The sequence below is a fragment of the Crocuta crocuta genome, unplaced genomic scaffold (assembly GCF_008692635.1).
Source record: "Crocuta crocuta isolate KB4526 unplaced genomic scaffold, BGI_CrCroc_1.0 scaffold299, whole genome shotgun sequence".
Taxonomy (NCBI): Eukaryota; Metazoa; Chordata; class Mammalia; order Carnivora; family Hyaenidae; genus Crocuta; species Crocuta crocuta.
In genome coordinates this window covers 10,513,151-10,535,383 of record NW_027532747.1, presented here as the reverse complement: position 1 = coordinate 10,535,383, position 22,233 = coordinate 10,513,151, and the positions used below count along the sequence as shown (strand labels likewise).

General features: G+C 52.0%; 2 protein-coding genes across 8 annotated transcripts in view; one reads left to right on the top strand and one right to left on the bottom strand.

Annotated features, from left to right (window-relative positions):
• Positions 1-3,388, top strand: part of DGLUCY (D-glutamate cyclase) — a 74,319-nt gene extending 70,931 nt beyond the window's left edge. For 4 of the 7 annotated variants that reach the window (XM_077780919.1, XM_077780914.1, XM_077780916.1 and 1 more), the window contains 2 exons: positions 1,124-1,216; positions 2,616-3,388. In XM_077780919.1, coding sequence (XP_077637045.1) covers positions 1,124-1,216; positions 2,616-2,765 — 243 coding nt within the window. In that variant the 3' untranslated portion in view covers positions 2,766-3,388. The remainder of the gene's footprint in view (positions 1-1,123; positions 1,217-2,615) is intronic. The other 3 variants (XM_077780918.1, XM_077780917.1, XR_013339278.1) reach the window with 2 other exon arrangements.
• A 4,661-nt stretch (positions 3,389-8,049) lies between these two features.
• GPR68 (G protein-coupled receptor 68) lies at positions 8,050-20,113 on the bottom strand. The gene is made up of 2 exons (XM_077780957.1): positions 19,770-20,113; positions 8,050-11,402 (listed from the first exon to the last, which is right to left on the bottom strand). Exon 2 carries the CDS (start codon positions 11,301-11,303, stop codon positions 10,188-10,190), a length of 1,116 nt encoding a protein of 371 aa, XP_077637083.1. The 5' UTR covers positions 11,304-11,402; positions 19,770-20,113; the 3' UTR covers positions 8,050-10,187.
• Positions 20,114-22,233: the final 2,120 nt, after the last annotated feature.

Sequence of the window (22,233 nt, the reverse complement as noted above, 5' to 3'; positions counted from 1 at the left end):
CAAGAGGAAGGACTATGGATGGATGGATGGATGGATGGATGACTGTCTGGCCAGATGGATGGATGGATGGATAGATAGGTGGATGGATGGATGGATGGATGGATGGATGGATGGATGGTTGGATGGATGGATGGATGACTGGCTGGCTGGCTGACTGTCTGGCCAGATGGATGGATAGAAAGATAGGTGGATGGACAGATGGATGGATGGATGGATGGATGGGTGATGCAGACAGGCAGGAACATGGCTTCATCCTGGGCTCCTATTCTCTTCCAGTACCTTCATCCCACTCCATTTTTCTTTCTAACTTAAAAATTGAGTTACATAGAAGAAATAAGTGCATAAACCTTATATGTACAGTGGATGGATTTTTATATACATAAACATCCATGCAGCCACTGCCAAGATCATGATACAGAACAGTTCTAATTTCCTAGGAGGCCCCTTTCTCCCACCCCACTTTGAACAGCAACATCACCTACCCATGACAGCAGCCTACCACACACCTGTGTGAACCAACGCGACCACTAAGCCACTAAGCCCCAGAAGTCATCCTGTTCACAGTGAACTAGACCCCAAGCCCTGGCCTTGCTGTCTCACTTCAGTCCTCTGTCCCTCCTCTCAGGCCACACTGTCTCAGCCTGGATTGGTGTCACAGCCTCCAGGTGCTATGCCTCAAAGTCAAGTCTCCTCTCCTCTGTCACCTCCTCCACGTGGTGGGGTCTCCTTGAAGATGGTGCGGTCATTTGGTGATTCCTGGAAATTGGCAGGCAGTCACCATTGACCCAGCTGTTCCTTGTGGCTCTTCCTAGAGGCCGAGTGCCAACCAGTTCCTAAGCTGCTGTCTAATCACATGCACCCTGACACCCCAAGGCTCTCCCTGGGACCCAGAAGGATGGGAATGGTGCCGGGGGCAGTGTGCTAGGAGGAAATGCCCACGCCCCCCTCTGGGGACCTAAGAGCATTCTCCCAGAAAGAGAGGATATGACCCACTGGAGAAAGAAATGGAAGAATAAAACCCAAACAAAGGGCAGGAAATGCCATTCTGGGCTGGGTGGTCCCTGCGAAGGGGCAGGAGATGCCTGGAAATGCCCCAAGGTGTCCCTCCCAACTTGGCCCCCAGGCGGATGGAAATGCAGGCCCTCGGGCCAGCTGTGAAGAGACAGTTCTCAGGTGGCTTTGCCAGAGCTCTCTCTGTTGTTTGGACCAGTTTTCGGTGAGTGGCTCTTCCAAGCCCCTGGCTCGGTTCATTCCTGCTCTTTCGTCCTCTGACATCCCAGCTGCCTCTCTTCTAGCAAGTCTTTCTGAGTCACTCTGACAACCAGGGTTGGATGCCCCCTGCTCGGTACTGTGATCCCCATAGGCTGTGCCTGCCTGATCACTCATCTGGGCTATGAACCCCCCGGGGGTGGAGGGGGCAGGGGCCATGTCGCACTCATGACGGTATCCCTGGTTCAGCCCTAGCACATAGCTGGTGCTCAAGGAAACTCTGATGGGTGATGGGATGAATGAGTAAATGCCTGGGGAGGAAGATGAGAGCCCTTCCCAGACGTTTCCTAACCTTCCTGTTGTGGATTCCGATGTCTCCTCCGCGCAACCCCCCCCCCCCCCCCCCCTCCCTGCTTACAGGGGAGGAGGGTGAGGATGTGCTTGACTCCTGGCCCTCCTGGCACCATCCTCTCACACCTGAGACCCCCTTCCTCAGGGGAGACCAGAACTTTCCAACCAGAGAGAAAGTCATGCTAGCTTTGATAAGTAGTTCTTTGGCACCTTACTTTTGGAGGGTGAGAGGAGGAGAATCAAATCACTTTCTAAACAATCAGCAAGTATGTCGAAGGGAAAAAAAGCTCTGGGCGAAAGACCGGGGGACCCAGCCCTGCCAATAATAATTCACCTTATTTCCTGAGCACCTACTGTGTGCCAAGGACCACAGTAGGAACTTTACTTCCATTATCTCATTTAACGGAGGCATTATTACTATTATTATCATCAAAATCCCCATTATACAGATGAGGACACTGAGGTATGGAGAGATTAGAACATCTACCAGGAGAGACCCAAGTCAGACCTGTCTGATCCCAAACCCTGCCTGCTGGGCCCAGGGTCAGGCTGCATTTTCTCCATGGCTCTGCTCCCTTCAGATGCCCCCACACCCACACTGAGTCGTATGGAGAAGACCAGGGGGTGGCTGCAGCAGCGGTTGGTACCTGCCCCACAGGGGCTAACGGTGGCCTCTCAGGTGGAACAGGAGCCTTCCGGGCACAAAAGCCACTGTCTTATGATCTGGAACCGAGCAGGGACTAGCGTGTAGCCCATGCTGTCCCCGCGGAAGTGAATCTTCAGTGTTTTTAACTAACACTAACTCCAGGGTGGCTACCAGAAGAAACATCCCAAACTGTTCCAAATTGCTGTTTCTCCGGAGCAGGTTTGGGACAGATGAGGCGTGATACAGGACACTTATGTTTCATTACGAGTCCGCCGGTGGCATTGGTAGAGTTAAGCAAAATTTTGTTTTTAAAAAAGAGACCGTGCCAAGTGAAACACTTCCTCCACTTATAAAACGTTTCCCCCCCACCTCCACCACTTCTATCCCCATCCCCATTTTTTTTTTCCAGGAAGAAAAAATGTTGGCCATCCTGGTGCGGCACAAAGTTCGGAGTGGAGCCTCGGGCAACGTGGGCATGGAGGTGGACGGGCTGCCCTTCCACGGCACCCACGCCCAGATAATCCAGAAGCTGGTGGATGTCACCACAATGTGTGTATGACTGTGCGTGCAGAGTGCGTCCCAGATGGCCATGCCTGGATCCAGGGAGGAGTTCCCTGAGCTCCCCACCCGCCCCAGATTCTTTCCACCCGGTCCAGCGTGAGCAAGGCCCGGGACACCGCGCGCCTCCTGCCTGGGACGGGATAGTGCAGGTGATGAGAACCAAGGAGAATGTTTCTTCGGGCTTCCCAGTTTTTTGCTTTTCTTCCTAAGTGCTAAGAGGCATTGATTTCAACCCCCCTGCCCCCGGCTTCTTCAGAACACCCGCATGGTCTGCTCTGAGAGTTTTCTGACCAACCCCTTAATGGCGACACCAGCAAAAATATTACTCGCCAGGCGGACACAAGAGTAGGCCTGGCTGGAGCCATGAATAACCCCCCAGGCTAATTAAGATATAGGGAAAAACCGGGCGGGCATCTGGGTGGCTCAGTCCGTTAAGCGTCTGACCCTTGATTTTGGCTCAGGTCATGACCTCGTGGTTTGTGAGGTCAAGCCCTGTGTCGGGCTTTGCATTGACAGTGTGGAGCCTGCTTAGGATCCTCTCTCTCCCTCTCTCTGTGTCCCTCCCCCGCTCTCTCTCTTTCTCGCTCAAAATAAATTTTAAAAAAATCGCTGAATGTACAACTATGTAGCGTGTATTTATTTTCAAAGCTCTGGGACTTTACTAAAGGTCTACTCACTACCACCAACAACAAAATATCTATACCTCTGAAATGCTTTATTTTTCAGACATTGGGTCTTCAAACCTCACGTCTATCACCATCACCCCTCCCGTCTGTCCCCTCCTGTCTGTTCCTCGTCTCTCATCAACCCATGCGTTCTGACACCCCTACCACAGAACTGACACTTCTCCCACCTCCCCTGCATATGCTCAGCCCCAGCCCGGAGCCGGAGGCTTTGACCGCCCTGTGAAGGAAGGCAGCCACACTCCTGGAGGAGGGGTGTGAGGGAGTCAGGAGCGTCTAGGGCTCAGGTGACTCACAGGGTCCTGCTGGACGACGGTAGTCAGCTTGCCCTTATCTCCCTCACAATCTTCCAGTGCACATTTCCCAGTAAAATTAGATGTAGAGTCACCAACCACATCCCATTACACTCCCGTGTCGAGCGAGTGCAGTATCTTATGCTAGTTCACAGCCAGATGGGGTAGTCTGGCTTCCCAGCTCCAGCTCCAGATGCTTGCTGGGCCTGCTTCGTTTTATTTCCTTAACGATGTCCACTTCAATTCTTTAAGGGGCATTCGTTGTGAAGTGTGAAACACATGCTACAAAAATTACCTCTAGATTGTCTACTCAACAGTAGAACTTAAAGCCAAAGCGTGTAGTGAGCAATCTGGGATTAACGTCCAGCGCTACGTACATGGCGAAGCCCCTGGCCAGCTGGGGATGGGACAGTCCAGACCTCCCTGTGTCATTCTGGCGGGGAGTCCCCACCTACAGGTCTGTGCTTCCGCTGACGTGGCCCCGAGGGCAGACGTGCTCATTGCGATGAGCTCACCCTCTCACCATCTGCAGCTTCTCACAGCTCCCTGAGCCCGGCTCAGCGCTAAGCTTTACTGGCCAGGTATCTTGCACTTGCAGTTTTCATCCCTGATTTGAGACCACATTGCTCTGTGTAATGGGGGCCCCTCAGAGCCTGCCTGGCATTTGTGAAGTCTCAATGGCCAGAAGAGAGGAAGCATCACTTTGGTAAAGCTGCCATCACTCTTCTGATTCATATTTTGAGGAAAGACACTAATGGGCCTTTGGTTTTGCAATAGTAATAACAGAGCTCTCCTCTGGCGTGGAGACGTTAAAGGCATGACCGTGCAATAGGTTCTGTGCACTGTGGCCAGAAGTTTACGGGATGATGATGACGTTGTTTGGGACAGAGGCCGAGACCTGGGTGGAGCCCAGAGAAGGCTGTGAGTGGGGGTCCTAGTTCTGCAGTGAGACATTCACAGCACCCCCCCACCACCACCACCACAAGGAGAAAGGGGCTAAGGCCCAAGCAAGAGCCAAGAATACACCCCTCTTGGGGCGCCTGGGTGGCTCAGTCAGTTAAGCGTCTGACTTTGGCTCAGGTCATGATCTCATAGTTTGTGGGTTCAAGCCCCGCGTCGGGCTCTGTGCTGACAGCCAGCTCAGAGCCTGGAGCCTGTTTCCAATTCTGTGTCTCCCTCTCTCTCTGACCCTCCCCTTCTCATGCTCTCTCTCTCTCTCAAAAATAATAAATAAAACATTAAAAAAAAATACACCCCTCAGCAGGGACCAGCCCTGGACCACTGGAGCTCTGAGTTCCAGGATCCAGTTTCTAGGCATTTCTGTTCCACCAGATGATTCCTGGTCAAGCCTTTCATAAAGTTTTGCTCAAGTTTATCCTAGTGTTGGCCATGGTTTGATAAAGGGCATGTGTCCGCTTCTAGGGTGACAGAGTGAGCATGGCTACGGCCCAGAGAAGCCAGTTGCAGTGGGACAAGCCTGTCCTATAGGGAACCGTGGGGCGGCCCGAGGTAAAGATGGGCTGGGGCACCTGCCAAGATGGATTCAGGGGGCACTGGATGTTGGAGGGGCAACCCGGCAAGCAGTGTCTGGGATACTCTCTGGATATTCAAGGGCAGGCCGGAGACCTTGGGCACATCGAGACACACATGCCCCATAGACCCTACAGGAGGTGGGGCTCAAAGGCAAGCAAGCCAGCTAATGGGAGTCAGGATTCCTTAGACCCCTGCTGTCCTCTGGTCAAGTGCTGCCCCTTTGCTCATCTGGACAAGACATTTCTCTGAATTCATTTCCTGCCCCTCATTGCACGGGCTCTGCTGATGGCCACCCCTACCTTCGTCCAGCCCGCTGCATTCTGCTCCTTCCTACCCATTCCATGTGGGTTTCACTGCTCCTCAATGATAATTCTCAGATTCAAAAGACCACTGCTCTAGGCAGGACACAGAGGATGTGGCTTAACAGCAGTTCACATGAACTCAGTGTGTGTCAATGGTGTGATGTGTCTGCCAGAAAAGCCAATGCATCAACAGATGCACAGTGAGGTAGTGGCGCCAGAGTGGCTCAGTCGGTTAAGCGATTGACTTCAGCTCAGGTCATGATCTCACAGTTCATGAGTTTGAGCCGCACTTCAGGCTCTCTGCTGTCAGCACAGATCCCACTTCAGATCCTCTGTTTTCCTCTCTCTCTGTCCCTACGCCTGCACCCTCTGTCCCTCTTTCTCAGAAATAAATGAATGAAGGAGGAGGAGGAGGAAGAGGAGGAAGAAACACAGTGAGGTAAATGGTCCCTTTCTCCTCAGCGCAGATCAGACAGGCTTGGTCTCGCTTCAGATCCAAGCATCACATTTGAAGACGTGAGTTGTCTTTTTTTGTTTTTGTTTTTTTTCAGATAAGGTAAAACCTGTTAAGTGGAAATAGGTGGCAGAACCATCTGTCAGAGACTGGTTGGATGGTCACCACTTCTGCTTCCTCCTCCTGAATACATAGGAAAACTATATTTCCCAGCCTCCCTTGCAGTTGGGTTGGACCATGTGACTGGAATCTGGCCAATGGAGTATGTAGACATCAACCACTTCCAGACTTGGCCATAAATGCCCTGTGAGATTCTTTTTGTGCTGCCTCCTGCCTCCCCTACCTGTGTGGATGGAACAATACCCTGAGGTGCTGGAAACTCTTGATGGAAGGATTCGGAATCACTGCCATCACTTGGATGAAGACTTGCCAGAACTGTCAGATTCTCAGTGGACTTTGGATGAACAGGAGACAAACTTTTCTTGTTTTAAGACACTGTGATTGGGGGGATGGGTATAGTCGTCACTGCAGTGTAATCCAGCCTTGTCTAATACAAGCTTGCAACATTTAATACTGAGAAGTAGGATAAGAAAATTCCCTTTAGATGCCAGTTCTTGAAGGGCCAGGGGCTCCAGAGGCATAGTTCATGCACTCTAAGGCCAGTGGGGAAAGTGGTCACTTTGGCTCATTAGGAGTTACGATTTTCTGCCCAACCCTGGAATGCCTTGTCTTGGGTAGTAGCAAATTGGTGTCATTGGTAGTATTTGTTCAGAAAACTAGACCACCATTTGAGGGAGAGGGGATCTACCTGGGATAATTCCTGGAGAGAAAATGGGGTATCATGACCTCTATGGTACATTCCAGCACTATTATCTAACATCTAATCTAGCAGCGTCCTTCTGAGAGTTGTTGAATTAAAGCAAATGGAATTGAAATCCCATTTCTCTGGGTCACTGGGGACTATTGTGACCTCCAGGTGATTGCCACCAATGGTCACTGTCTTGCTAGATGAATCCCAGGAATGGCAGCGGTAGCATCGCCAGCTTCAAGAAGCAGGTTTTTCGGAAAAGCAGTGAACCAAGTGGACCATGTTCTGGCTGTCCTGACTCCAGCAGTCAGAGGAAAGTGGCAGATGGGGATGCATGCTGTGCTGAGAATCTCTCCCACTCTTGTCTGGCCAACCCACAGACCAGTGTGTATAAACAGGAAGATGAGCCCTCATCTTGCTAAGCAACACGGAGGAATAAAAAAGGAATCTAATGACTCCATCACCTTCCGTCCAAACCAGATGGGCCTTTGCTTCTATCCACTCTCTCAGGAGAGAAAGGAGTCTTAATCCCCAATAATGTCTTCACTTAGTCTGTTTGGAAGAAGGATCAGTTCTTGCAGAACACTTCAGGACTCCAGGAATCTGACCCAGAAAAGGATTAAGCGACCCAAACTAAATTTACATTTTAATATGATGCAGTTAATCTTGAGCGATAAACATGTAGCCTGCCACTGTTGAGAAGATGCTAAAACCTTAAAGCACTGGTCAACAAATGTGAGCCTCCCCAAACAAAACCCAAGAAGTGAGGACATCCCCCAGGGATGGCTCTAACAGGTCTTTCTACTTTGACAATCTTCCCTGGTGAGGGGGGTGGTCTGTCTGATCAAGCCCTTCCTCACTGTGGGGGACAGACGGAGTGATAGTCTCCAAATCACAGGGCTGGACTCTGTCCTCAAAAGGGAGGGGACCAAGTTAAGTCCCAGAGTGGATTTGTAACAATGTGCTAAAGAGCTGAAGACACTTCATGAATCTCAAGAGGAGAGAGAGAAGATCCAACTTCACTTGAAGGCTCATCCTTTTTGACCACTGCTGGGTGGCCAAGGGCAAACACCCTAATTCCTCTGACTTTTCTCTAAGAAAACCAATACTTGGGTCTTCCTGACTCTGTTGGGTATTTCAAGAGCCTTCTAAATACCCCTGGTGTTGGAAGACCCTTCTTCCCCATAAAGACCAAAGCAACTCCAGCTGTGGCTGTTTACTTTGTTTTATTTGCAGACTCAAGTTTGCTAAGTAAATCCATTGCACAGTCCAACACACATACTTGGCATAAAAGGGAGAACAATACAAAAATACAACTCTTGATAGTAAAAGGAACCACCCTCAGCTCATCCCGGTCCATCCTCCTAGTGGGAACGCTTTTGTTTAAGGTCAAAATAGGGGGAAATTTGGCATGAGGAGGCATGACGGTCTCAACCAGTTCCATTGCCCCGTTAAGATTCTGGGCTGGGGGTGGGTGGACTTTTCTTGGCAGTATGGCCATTTCTGCCACTTTGAGATCTGGTCACTTCCTCCTCCAGGAAGGGAAAGAGAAGCTCCCTAGGCTATGGAGGGCTTCCATAAGGAGCTAGAGTAGGGCTACCCAGTCAAAGCCAAACTTCCCTGGGACACATCCAACCTGGGGTATCTGCCTCTGGGCACCCCTGATTGGAGGGTAAGAGATTCGGGATAAATCCACCTCTTGGAAAGAGAGGGGAGGAGAGAGTCAGAGAGATCTAGATTTTTCCCTTGGCTCTCCTTTTAGCAGATTCCAGAAATGTTCTATGGATGCCAGCTTGTATCTCCCTGTCCCTGGTCCCTCCCCAGGCTTAAGTCCACCTAGCCCCTTGGCAGTGAGGAGCTTGAATCCCAGAACTCTGAGGGAAGTCAGAGTTGGGCCCAGCCCACTGACCAGGAAATCTGAAGGGCTAGCATTTCTGTAAAGGTGGGCAGATCTTTGGAGCAGCAAGAAGTTCTTCTGGTCCTTGGTATGTTCGCCAGGGTGGAGGCTTGACACGGTCGGGCACAAAGTTGCAGGAGAGATGAGACTGATACTGAGCTTTCCAGGACAGGACAAAAGATGGCTGCCAGTACCCTGGTCTACATATGGCCCCAGGGACCCCCTCTCACTCTACAGGTGTGAGGTGGGTCGTCTGGCAGACGAGCAGAGCTGGAGAACAAAAAGAGGCAGGGCGAGCCCAGGGCCACCTCCTCTTCTGGTCCCAGGGGCTATTTAAACCATTATGGAGCTTAACCCCAGGCCTCTGGGCTGAGAGATGCCAGGGAAGGAGTCTCTGTTTTGTTTTATTATATCTGAGAACCTGGAGACAATGTCAGGGTCCTCTCTGAGACTGCTAGACCCTCCACAGGGTGTGTGGCGGGTGGCTGAGGTGGCGACTGGGGTGAGGACACAACTCCGCCAGCAGTCACATAACCTTAGCCTCAGTGTCTTGGCACAGAGCTGTCATGGAGACCCTGGCATTTTAACCGTGAATACATGCACGCTCGCGTGTGCGCGCACGCGCGCGCGCACACACACACACACACACACACACAGAGTTCCTAGCTTCCGCGTCTGGTGCTTCTGGGCAGATGGAAACAGAAAACTAATTAGAACCCTGTGTGTTAGGAACTTGGTTGCACACACTGGCTTCAGGCCTCTGTCCCCGCACTGAGCATCAGGACTGGCTGTTTAAAAGGACCACAGACATGGCCCCGGGGAGCCCTGGGACTTGTCTTCCATCAGCCCTGGGGGTTGTAGAATCCACTTAATTTTCCCTGTGAAGGTGAGACATGCCCAGAGCTGGGGTCTCTCCTTTCCTGTCACTTCCTTCACTGCCCACCCCCCGCCACGCCTCCACTGCCCGACCACCTCCCCAGCTCCCTTCTCCCCTCCAGCCTCCCGGGAGGTCATCTTCCTTCTGATCCTTTTGTGGGGTGGGGCTCAAGTGTTAACGGTGACAGTACAGCTTCACGCGTCATGTCCTCAGACACACCTGTGCATTGGACAGGTGTCGTCTGTGACAACGGCCCCGGAAGAACTTGGCAGGTGTGCACACAGACACCGGCCCTCCTTTCCCAATCCCCGTCCCTCACACTCTGCACCCTGCCCCCACCAGCCTGTCTTTGAGAGCCTCCCAGAGGTGACAATCCCTTGTCTTCCTCTCCCCAGAGGCCGGCAGCGGACAACACACAGCAGCTCAGCGAGCTGGAGCGGGCTCCCCGGGACCAGAGACGCCTCGCGGCGGCCCAGGCCCATCATTCCCTCCCGTAGGAAGAGCCACCTGCACTTGGCCGAGCGGGCAAGCTCAGGCCTCACCTAGCCCCACACGGTGGCGGAGGGACCCCGGCTAGGCCAAGCCGCCCGTGGGGGACCCGCCCACCCCAGGCGAGCTGGGGGCCTGGAAGGTCGAGTGGAGCCTGGTGAGCAGCTCGGGTTCATCGCTTTTCCCCGAGGTGTCGGGGGCGCCCGCCGTGTAGGCCTCTCTGCCCCGGCCGGTCCCGGCGCAGGTGAGGAAGGCCAGGCAGGCCCCGCGCAGGCGGCCCAGGTCCCTGTGGGTGGACTCGCTGACGAAGCAGTACAGCACGGGGTCGGCCACGCAGTTGAAGCTGGTGAGGAGCAGGGAGAAGTGGTAGGCGTTGAAGACGGCCTTGGCGAAGGGGCAGCTGGCCTCCCAGAGGCTGCGCACCAGCAGCAGGGCGTGGTAGGGCAGGAAGCAGGCCAAGAAGATGACCACCGTGCTGAACACCAGCCGCTGGATCTGGTCCTTGCGGCTCTTCTGGGTGCCGTGGCTCCGGCGCACGGCCCGCAGGATGCCCTGGTAGGAGGCCAGCAGCAGGCACAGCGGGAACAAGAAGCCCACCAGGAAGCGGTAGTGGTTGATGCCGCGCTGCCATGGCTCCAGCGGGTAGTGCTCGAAGCAGACACGGTGCCGCTCGCTGTCCTCCACCACCTGCTGGTGCATGAAGAAGTAGACGCTGGTCAGCAGCTCCTTGGCCCAGATGAGCACGCTGACGGCCACGGCCGCCTTCAGGGTGCGGAACTGGTGGAAGCGGAAGGGGTGGGCCACGGCCAGGTAGCGGTCGATGGAGATGCAGCACAGGAAGCCCACGCTGATGTAGATGTTCTCGTAGAGGAGGACGCCGCACAGCTGGCAGGACAGATCTCCGTGCGACCAGTTGTCGTGCTGCAGCACGTACTGCAGCCAGAAGGGCAGCGAGCATATGTAGAAGAGGTCGGCCACCGTCAGGTTGCACAGGTACACGCCCAGCTCGTTCCGGGCCTTGATCTGCAGGTAGCCGAAGTAGAGGGACAGGCAGTTGGCCGGGAAGCCCACCACCAGCACTGCCACATAGACCACCGGGGCCAGAGTCTGGTGGATGGTGTGGTCGATGGTACAGTTCGTCGACGTGTTGTTCTCAGTGATGTTCCCCATCTTCGGGCTTCGAGGGGCCTCGCCCCTCATGGGCTCAGGGAAGGGGCCAGGCTCTCTGACGCCATCTTGTTTACGGGAGGTGGTTCAAGCTGTATCAAGGGCTGGGCCTCCTTACTGGTGGGTAAGTCCCTGAAAGGTAAAGGCGGGAAAGGCTTAGAATAATAGCAGCCAACATCTATGTAGCACCTACTGTGTGCCAGGTCCTGTGCTAAGTGCCTCGCTCGATTGAGAAGATAAACCAACTTCAACTCAACTAGACTATCTGAATGGGTCGCACGCCAAGATACTAAAATGCGGTTTAGGCCTCCCTGTCCCCCCTTCCCTGGCTTCCTGTCCCTTATTTATTTGCCTGGTCCCTCAGGCAGCAAGCAAGGCTAGGGGCTCTTGTGAGCACAAACTCTCCGAGAGAAGCTCGAGGTAAAGATCAATTCCAATCCATATACCACACTGAGGGCCCCGGCCATTCTCTACCACAGCATTAGGCAGCAGTCACATTTTTCCTACTCACTCCAAGAAATGTACCAAGTCAGGTAACACTGAGGCACAGCCCCTTCTGGGGGCCTCTCCAGACAGCACGGCCCAACTCCATCACGCCCTATTGGTCTCTGGCAAGAAACAAAGGCCATGCTTCCTTCAGGCTACTGCCTGGATTCCTGGGTGCTCACAGCATGTGCTACCCCACCTCTTCCCTGGGAAATTGAGGACCCAACGCAGAAAACAGCACAAGACAGGAACCCAGAGAAATGAACACAAGGCTCAGGTCAGCCGCTTATAGGCTGCACAAGTCCCTTACCCCTTGTGAGTCTCAGTTTCCTCATCTAGAAGGTGGGGATAGAAACATTTGCCCTCAGAGACAGTATCAGGGCCACATAAAATGATGGATGTCAAAATGCACGGCATTGTTTTGCCAGAGGCAAAGAGGTGGATTAAAAACTGGTAGTCTTACTCCCATTTGCGAGAAGTTTATCGTGTTGAGAATTTAAGAAAGAAAATGTTATTGTTATATTTACAGATACAATAGAACAAAAGAGATTAAAATTTTTTGTTGTGAGCCTACTTTATAAATTAATATATCTGATGTATATAATGAAAGGCCTAAGCTACTCTATTGATTAAACACTTCCAGCTCCAATGAAAAATCTCACTGTGGGTCTAAATCAGGATTTTTCAACTTTCTGTTTATTTGTTTAACAGCCATCTTCCCCGGGGGCACTTGGGTGACTCAGTCAGTTGAGTGTCCAACTCTTGATTTCAGCTCAGGTCATGATCTCAGGGTTGTGGGATAGACTCCATGCTGAGCGTGGAGCCTGCTTAGGATTCTCTCTCCCTCTCTTTCTCTGCTCCTCTCCCACTCTCACTTTCTTGTGCTCTCTCTCTGAGAGAAAGAAAGAAAGAAAGAAAGAAAGAAAGAAAGAAAGAAAGAAAGAAAGAAAGAAAGAAAGAAAGAAAGGAAGAAAGAAAGGAAGGAAGAAAGAAAAAGAAAGAAAATCATTTTCCTAAGGAGCCTCTTTAGACATTTTCCCCCAAACACCCCCTTTCCATGAAATTTTAATACCCCATATATATTGCATATCTGTTTGTGTACTGCAGCCCTTTGGAGGGGGACAAATCATTGTAATAGCTCAGATTTTTTCCACCCACCCAAGAACCAATTTTACCCCCTCCAGAGAATATACACTCTATGGTTGCCAAGTCTGAATGAGTGACGTTTGAATTAAGCTATTTTGAACTTTTTTTTAACGTTTATTTATTTTTGAGAGGCAGAGAGAGACAAAACCCGAGCAGAGAGAGAGGGAGGCACAGAATCCGAAGCAGGCTCCAGGCTCTGAGTTGTCAGCACAGAGCCCGACGCGGGGCTCAAACCCATGGACTGTGAGATCATGACCTGAGCCAAAGTCAGATGCTTAACCAATTGAGCCACCCAGACGCCCCTGAATTAAGCTATTTTGAAGTATCAGCGGATCAATCCCGTCCTTTGCATTGTTTCTCGACAATAGTCAGTCTGGGACTCAAGGACCCAGAAGGGAAACCCCTCACAGTGTGTCACNCCCCCCCCCCCCCCATCTCCCTCCTGCAGCTCTGCTGTGGCTCCTGCTTGGCCTCTTGCCTCTAAATGGGCAACAGGTGGTTCTGGTCCAAAGCTACCCTCCCCACTTGGGCTCCCTCCCCACCCCGGCTCTCCCCTGCATGTCCCGCCCATTACCCTCATGGAAGCCACAGCCTCTTTCTAAATATAACCAGGTCTTCTTCTTCCTTGCTTAAAACCCACTGAGATGACTTCTTACCACACCTACGGGAAAACCAAACTGCTTATGGGGCCTACAAGCTCGGCATGATCTGGCCCCAGCTTCCTCGGCCTTGCTGCCCACGGCCACCCTCTGGCTACAAAGGCCAGCTTTCTGTGCCTCAGGCCACAGGGGCCTTGGCCTAATGGCTGCCTCCCTGGAGTGCTGCCCCCTGCCCTCCCCCGACCTCCACCTCCGCCTCTGGGCTGGCTCCCGTTATGCCAGATCTCAGCTCAACCGTCACCTCCTCCGGAGGCCTTCCCTGACCACCCCACCAAAAGCAGCCCCCTCCCGGGTCGCTGTCACATCATCCTGTGTGTTCCTCAGAGCTCCCATCAGTATCTGAGGTTTTCCTGGTTGGTTTACTTGTCTGCTGCTGGTCCGTCTCCACCACAAGAATGCAAATCCCAAGAGGGCAGAGGCCATGTGTGCCTTGAACACTGCCTGGCGCTTGACAGGCACTCATGGATACTTCTGGAAGAAATAAGTGAATGCCCCTTCCCCATTTTACAGGTGAGGAAACCGGGGTTCAAAAGGGGCAGCGACTTGCCCAAAGCCGGCCTGAGGCAGAAAGCATGGGCAGGAGAACCCAGGTCTCGCTCTTCCATGGCCCTCCTCCCTCCCCCCTGCTAGCCAGTGCCCCCACCTGAGACTCACTCCCGAACTCTCTGTCGGCCCACCTCTCCACCCTCTCCAGGACACGAGCCCCGAGCCTGAGCGATGGCGGCAAAGGGGAGTGCTTCTTGTTGTTCTTAATTGTGGGTAGATATATATAACATAAAATGTACCATGTTAACCATTTTTAAGTGTACGTTTTTAAGCGGTGTGAAGTACATCCACACGGTTATGCAGCCATCACCACACCACCCATCTCCAGAACTTTCTCGTCTTCCCAAACTGGGAAACTCTGTTTCCTTTATACCCTAGCCCGCCATTCCCCTCAGCCCCAGCCCCGCAACCACCATTCTACTTTCTGTCCCTGAATCTGACTATGCTAGGACCTCGTGTGAGGGAAATCACTCAGTGTTTGTCTTCTTTGCATCTGGCTTATGTCACTTAGCAGAATGTCCTCCAGATTCACTCACGTGGTGGCAATATTGCCGAATTTCCTTCCTCTTGAAGGCTGAAGAACATCCCGTTATATGTATGTACTATATTTTTGTTTTTCCATTTATTTGTAAATGAACGTTTGAGTTGTTTCTATCCTACCTACTGGCTAGTGTGAATAACGCTGCGATGAACAGGGACGTAGAAGATCCACTCGAGTCCTTGTTTTCAGTCCTTTGGGGTGAATACCCAGAAGTGGAATTACTGGATCATAGGGTAGTTTTATTTTTAATTTTTTTTTTTGAGGAACTGCCATTCTGTTTTCTATAGTGGTTGCATCATTTTACATTCCCGCCAACAGTGCATGAGGGTATTTTCTTGTTTTTTGCTTTCTGTGGGTTTTTTTTGTTTGTTTTTTGTTTTTTGGTTTTTGTTTTTTTGGTTTTGCTTATATGTTTTGATGGTAAGAGGAAGGGGGAAAAAGGGCAGCGGAGGCCCGTGACCCTTCAACTCTGCCCACGGCCGGTGAGTCAAACTCTGGCTCCACTCACCCTTCACTTGCCAGCCTCCCATCCCTGAATCCCAAGCCCACGCACAGTTCAGCTGGCTTACATACGAGAAGGTCAACAGCCGGACACGTCCCTGAACTGTCCCCAAGAGCACTCAGGGCAGTCCCTGCCTCTGAATTTACCTGAGGTTCTCCAAAGTCCAGAGAAAGTCCACCCGCAGGAAGATAAAATTCATTCCTAAGCAGAGGCCCCCAGGTGCCCCCCAAAACAGGGCAAATGAAGCCATAGTGAAGAAAAACACGTCCTGTTGGGTCTTCGGTATTTTTTGAGAGTCAGTAGGCTAAAGTCTATTGTTTATTAGTGGTGAGTGTATATATGGGGAAATGGCTTGTGGCTTCCTTTTTCCTAGGCCAACAATAAGCAATTTCTGGCAACCAAAGTCAAAAATATTCAAGCGTGCAGGGCAAAGAAGAACCATTTACTATGTTTAGATTAAAACACCTCCTACATTCCCTTGTAGCAAAAAGAGGGTTTGGGTGTTTCCAGAGCAGTGGTTTTCAAATTTAGGTGCATCTGAGTCACCTGGAAGATTTGTTCAAAACAGGTTATTGAGGGGTGCCTCCATCAGTTAAGCATCCAACTTCTGATTTCGGCTCAGGTCGTGATCTTGCAGTTCGCGAGTTTGAGCCCCGTGTCGGGCTCCGTGCTAACAGCGTGTAGCCTGCTCGGGATTCTCTCTGTCTCCCTCTTTCTCTACCCCTTCCCTCTTCGTACTCTCTTCTCTCAAAATAAATACATAAACTTAAAAAAAAAACTTATTGAGATTATTGAACCTTACCTACAGAGAGGGTCTAATTCAATGGGTCTGAGGCAGGGCTTGAGAATTTGCAACATGTTTCTATGTGGTGTTGGTGTGACCAGCCCACCCACCACACTCTGAGTAGCAAGGCACTCAAAGGTCTAGAAAGTCTCAGATCTGAGTCCCGATATGGGGCAGGAGAATCATCCTGATAACTCGAGTTCCCAAGCTGGGAGGCAGAGCTGGCTGTAAGGGGACTTAAGACCCACAGAACCCTTGTGGGCAAAATTAGGAAGCAGACTTTGGGAGGTCAACAGCCTCAATCACTCTCTCAAGAAAGTGACTGGATCGTCAGTGTACTTAGACCTTGTATTTGCACAATCTTCTACAGTTTACAGAGCATTTCGCCCCCGCCCTCTCACTCATCTTCACTCTAGCCCCGTTATTTTCCCCATTTTAGGGAGACGACGCTGCGGCCCAAAGGGTGGAGTGGCTTGCCCAAGAATCCAGTTCCTCTGTGTTTCTCCCACCCACAGGGAGCGTCCAGTCTCATTAGACCGAAGAGCACACGCACAAATGACTATCGCTCGAGGCAGTGCACGAGGAGTGTGAGCCTCCCTCATACTCACATTTAATGTTGGTTTGTTCTTTTCACTCCACGCACATCCTCTGCGGGAGAGCATCCCTCTGTGGTCTCAACCCCATCTGCACTCTGACAACTCCAGACCTCCCGCCAGGCAGACAGTGGATGTAACCAGCTTCCTGCTGCCTCACAGGATATGCTCCATGAAGCCCAGCCCCCTTCCATCATTTTCTGCACTAACCTGCTCTTGGAAGGGGCATCTCTACCTGCCCAGATGAATGGCCTTTGGCTGTCTTTCCTCATCTTCATCCAAAGAATCCAGTAAATTACCCAGCTCTACCGTTTTCAACTCCTAAATATTTCCCACATCAATCTCCTCTTCTTCAGTTCCTATACCAATGCCCTAGATTGGCTTGGACAAGACTTCACCCCCAGAAGCAGTACAATGGCCTATTAGATTTCCTAGCTCCATCTTACCACCTTAAAGCCATCTTCTAAAATAAAATCTAACATAAACATTCTAACTTCAGATCCTTCGCTGGTGCTCCAATCATCCATCCACGCATCCATGCAACTATGCTTTCATGCATCCATCCATCTGTCCATCCATTCACTTATTCATTCATACAGCAGATACTTACTGAGTATCTATTGTAAGGAAGGCACTGCACTATGCACTGTCACTTAGGGAAACTCAAGTTACTTTTACTCTCATGAGACAGTGGAGAAGATAGTGAGACCAGCTCCTAAGGAGAGCACAGGACTTTAAGGGAGCTCATGGGAGGTAACCTGACCCAGCCAGAGAAGCTTTCCTGAGTGGCAAAGTTAGACTAAGGCAGAAGAAGGGGGAAGGGATGCCCAAGCAGGGGGGAGTTTCTGCCTGTGGAAACAATGTGTGCAATGGGCCAAATGTGAGAGAGACAATGGGCACGTTGGGGGAACTGAGAGTGGCTTCACATGACTGGGTGTAGGTATGAGGAAGCATGGCCAGAGAGGAGACAAGAAGAAGCTGTAGAAACTGACAACTAATTAGAAGGGAGGTGGGGGGCAGGGACCCCAGTCAGGGACAAATCTGAAATGTTCCTTAGTGCTTGGTCCTTACAAACTCTCAAAAATTGTTAGAGGATGGTTAGGTGCAGAGGTAGGTGGGTAGATACGTGAATGGGTAGATAGATGGATTAGTGGATGAGTAAATGAATGTATGAGAGAGTAGATGGATAGACAAATGAGTGAATGGGTAGATAGATGGATGAATGGGAGGGTGGATAGGTGGATGGATGTGTAAACATCTAGATGGGGGGCGCCTGGGTGGCTCAGTTGGTTGAGCTTTGAACTTTGGCTCAGGATATAACTCACCATTCATGAGTTTGAGCTCTGCATCAGGCTCTGTGCTGACAGCTCAGAGGCTGGAGCCTACTTTGGATTCTGTGTCTCCCTCTCTCTGCCCACCCCCTGCTCACCCTCTGTCTCACTCTCTCAAAAATAAATAAACATTAAAAACTTTTAAAAAAATGGCTAGATGGGTGAGGGGTAGACAGATGGGTTAATGAGTAGCAAGATGGATGGATGGGTGAGTGGATGGTAGATGGGTTTGAGGTTGGGTGCTGGGACAGTGGGGTATCATTAATAGAAAAGTAAGGAGGAAGGATTACTGTGGTTTCCTTTTCAGAAGCCTGGCATCTGCGCAAGCCTCCAGAGTTGGTCTGAGGGTCCATCTTTTACACTCAGGTCTTATCACAGCCAGCCTTGCCTTCTTCCACTCACCCATCCATCGATCTCTCTACCTTGCCTTCTATTAGTTCCTGAGGACAGGTACCCCCAGAAAGAAACTATGCCTCCCCAGGAGAATCCCTTCTCTACCTGGTATCCATAGGAAACTTCCTTCTCAAAAATCAAGGGACACAGTGGATGCAAAAGTGTTCGGTAATGGAAAAGCATAGAGGGAATGGAAGAACCAAGCCACATCGGCTGGGAAGGCTCAACACGCTAGGTATATTTCCACACATCCGTTCCCTTTCAATACCACTCTCATCAGTGCCCATTTTATAGATGAAAAAACGGAGGCTCAGAGAAATGAACCAACGTGCTTAAGATTCCACAGTTACGATGTGATAGGCTAGGTTTTGAACTCAGACCGGCCCACATTCTATATTATGTTCTCTTTCTCTCTAGCATGATGATCACTGAGCAATCACCCTCCACCCCCACCCCCCAACCCCAGGCTTTGCTAAGCTCCAGTCCTCAGATGCCACCATGAGGGCTGCCAGGCTTAGTCCTGGGCTAGCTCCCCTGCACCAGGCAGATGTCTGCGAGGTCCACCATTTCCTCAACACCCAAAGTGCACCCCGTCCGTGGTTGCCCAAGGGGTGGGGGGGGGCAGAAAACAAACGCAAGGAGTCTCTGCATCCACCCCAAACACTTCATTGTCCAGCTAAGAAGCCCACAGACTACACACAAAACAACCAACACCTAAAAGCAAATCTTTCTACAAATGCTCATCAGCAGAGAGAAAGGTCTTCCAGGACTTTAACGACCAAGAAAAATTAGCCCTGAAAGGAAGGAAGCGCCTTTTGACGCAAGCTGAGAGCCTCCTGCACATTCCCAGCCAGAAGGCGGAGGTGCCTGATGCTGGTGTTGGGCTGGTACATAAACAGCGATCTAATCTGTCGCCGTTTCTTCCGTGTGCTGCACACAGGCACGCACACACACACACACAGTTACTCACGGAGCCCCGAGCCCATGGAGCAGGGAGTTTCCTGCGCGCCCTGCTTCCCTTCCCTTCAGCCGGTCAAACTTCCACATGCTTTCAGAGCCTGACACTTGCCTCCGAGACAGGAGTAGAAATCAGGCTGCAGCTTTCCTTAGTCCCATCTCGCTCCCAAATAGCCTCACTCCAGCAACACAAACGAGAAGAAGATCTCATTTCCAAAGCCCTTGTTACCGTATGAAAGTTCAGTCCCATCTGGGCTCAGGCAGTCGCTCTGAGGCAGGTGGGGCTCGCTAGCCCATTTCACAGAAGCTGAAGCCTAGAGAGCCTAACCCAGTTGCTCAAGTTCACACGGTAAGTCAGGTGGGTCTGAATTCAGAGCGCAGGCACCACGGCACTAATTTGCTGCCTTTTAAGCTCTTTTGACCACCAACTATAGCAAGAATACATTTGACATTGTAACCAAGCATGCACAGACATCACACACACACACACACACACACACACACACACACACTCACACACATGCCTATAGAGGAAAAACACTTCCCCAAAGCAATACTTACCCCACTACTTGCCACACACTCTGATCATTTCTATACTAAATTGATTTCCTGACCCACTAATGAGTCACGATTCTCAGTCTGGAAACAGCTGGACTGATTCCCCCGCCTGCTCAGCCTCCAGACCCCAGGAAGGCGAAGGTCTCTGCCGCCAGGTGAAGAGCAGGCAGGGAGCGGCAGCAAAGGGGGAATCCGGGTCTTCTCTGACGGTCCACTCGGCCGAGCTCTGCCCTCAAACCTCAGAGAGCCGGGCTTCCTCCAGCGGCTCTGGAGAGCCCTGGGGGAGGAGACTGGAGCCACCTTGCCGGGCCTGGGGGAGTCCCCAAGCAGGCCACTCCGCAGCCGGACCCGCACTTCCCCTCCGGAGATTTCCCACAGACCACACCTCCCAGCTCGGTCTAGAAAATCCCAGCTGGAGGCTGCCCATTCCTGAGCTGAGGCAGAATCATGTGAACTCCGATCTGGTATCAGGCTGGGCGGTTGCTGAGAAACCCTTGCCTGCCAAGGATGAGAGCAGGGGGGGACCGCTCCCTCCACGCATCCCATCCTCCAAATACTCCACATGCCCCAGGGGCAGGGAGAAACCTTGCCGGGAACGCGAAAGCCTGAGTTGGGGGTAAGAGGCCTGGGGAGTCAGGGGGGCAGCACGAGGGGCTGAGCACACTAATTCTACCCATCACACCACCTTGAGCACCTGCCAGACACCAGGAGAGGAGGTACAGGGTGTCGAGCCCCTGCCCCAGGGGTCCTTGCTTGAGCCGTTCAGACAAGCCAATGCTCAGGTCTCGAATATTCTGTGGGCAGCAGCAGGAATGATGGGGCAGCGGGCCAGGACCCGGGAAGGCGACTGTTTACACCCCCCAGCCCGTGGATGTCACCCTTCAGCTGCCAACAACCTCACATCTGGGTCAGTGGGTCGCAACTCACCTAAGAACATACCTGGGGAACTTGTAAAAATTAATACTAATGCCCGCGCCCTACCTCAGACGAATTACTTGGTCCTTCTGGAGGTGAGGTGCCCGCGCCAATGTTTTGCAAAGAGCTCGGGACAATTCCAGTGGGCAGCCAGGTGAAGAAGCACTGACGTGGCGGAGGCAAGTTGGATCCTGTCCTGCAGACGGACAGAGCCGGGGCAACGGGGGAAGGTTCTGGGCTATGAGTAAGGCAAGCGTCGATGTTTTAAAAGAGCATGGCCCAGAGCAGGGAGTAAGCACAGGGCTCTGGCTTCATGGGGTCTTCTGTTTCTCAGGAGCAGTTACTAAACTTGCTCAGCACAGCAGGACTGGAAGACCCTCCTGGAGGTTACACATCCCAGCCCCCTCATTTTATAGACAGGGAAACTGAGGTACAGACGGGCAAATGCTCTAAACCGGGGCCTTACAGGTAAATGACAGGGCCGCGATTCTCAGACGCCATGCTGTTTTGGCCTAGCCTCCTCCCTTTGAGGTAACCTCTTTGGAAGCTGCTCATGGGATGTGTTGCTGGACCCCAAAGGCCAGCACCCACTGTGCATGGGGGTCATTGAGAAAGTGCGTTCTCCCTGCCCCACTGAATGATCTGGGGGACTCATCCTTTCCAGAGGGCCAATCGCTATAGTCTTTCGGGGGGACCGTTTTGGTAGGGGTCTCAGAAAAAATCCCCCTGTGTTGGGTCTGGGCCCTCCAAGCAAAGGCTTCCAGACACAGATGTTCTTCCAGAGCCGTGGAAGTGTGGCTGGCGTTCCCTGATGTCACAGGAAGGAACGCATGGGTGAGGAGTGCAGGATTGACTTAGTGGTGAATGCCCGATGACCGGTGGACACAGAGGCCAGAGAGAATGCCTCTGGCCCCTTCCTCAGGGTGGCCCGGCCTAGGAGGACATGCACACGCAGGGGGAGGGAGGGGCTTAGTCTTCCTCAAGTCAGCTGAGCCCGCACCCTCTGAGACGCCCACTCAGTAAGAGAAAAAGGAGCCCGTGCTGTGTTCTCCTTTGCTGCCAGGATTTTGTCTTGGACCTAAAACAGGAAAGAAGCCCTAGAAAGCATGACAACACAAAGCATCGAGCAGGGGCCTGAGGGGCCCTAGGGACCCCATAACCTCGAGTCACCCAAACCTCGCTAAATAAACCTACAACTAAGTACAAAGTAATGAGTGTGTAATAAAAACACAGCCTCAAGAGAAGGCCCCGGATGGCCTCCTTGCATCCAGACTTTTGTCCTTAAGCCCCAAGCAATAGCATCTTAGAGCTGCCGATGAGCAGAGTAGAGAGTTTATCGAGGAGCAAGAATGCCCGAGCTCTGTGGGGTACGGTGGCCTCACAGCGGTTGCTAGGGCCACCTCGGTGGCTCCTTCCATCCTGGAAAGACACAGGACGTAAATTGGGCCAGACCTCCACCTGAGTCCACTGTCCCCATCTCTCGGCCCTCAGTGACAGCAGTCAGGAAGCACTGTAGGCCCCCAGTGAGATGGCGGCCCCAGGAGGTTGGACT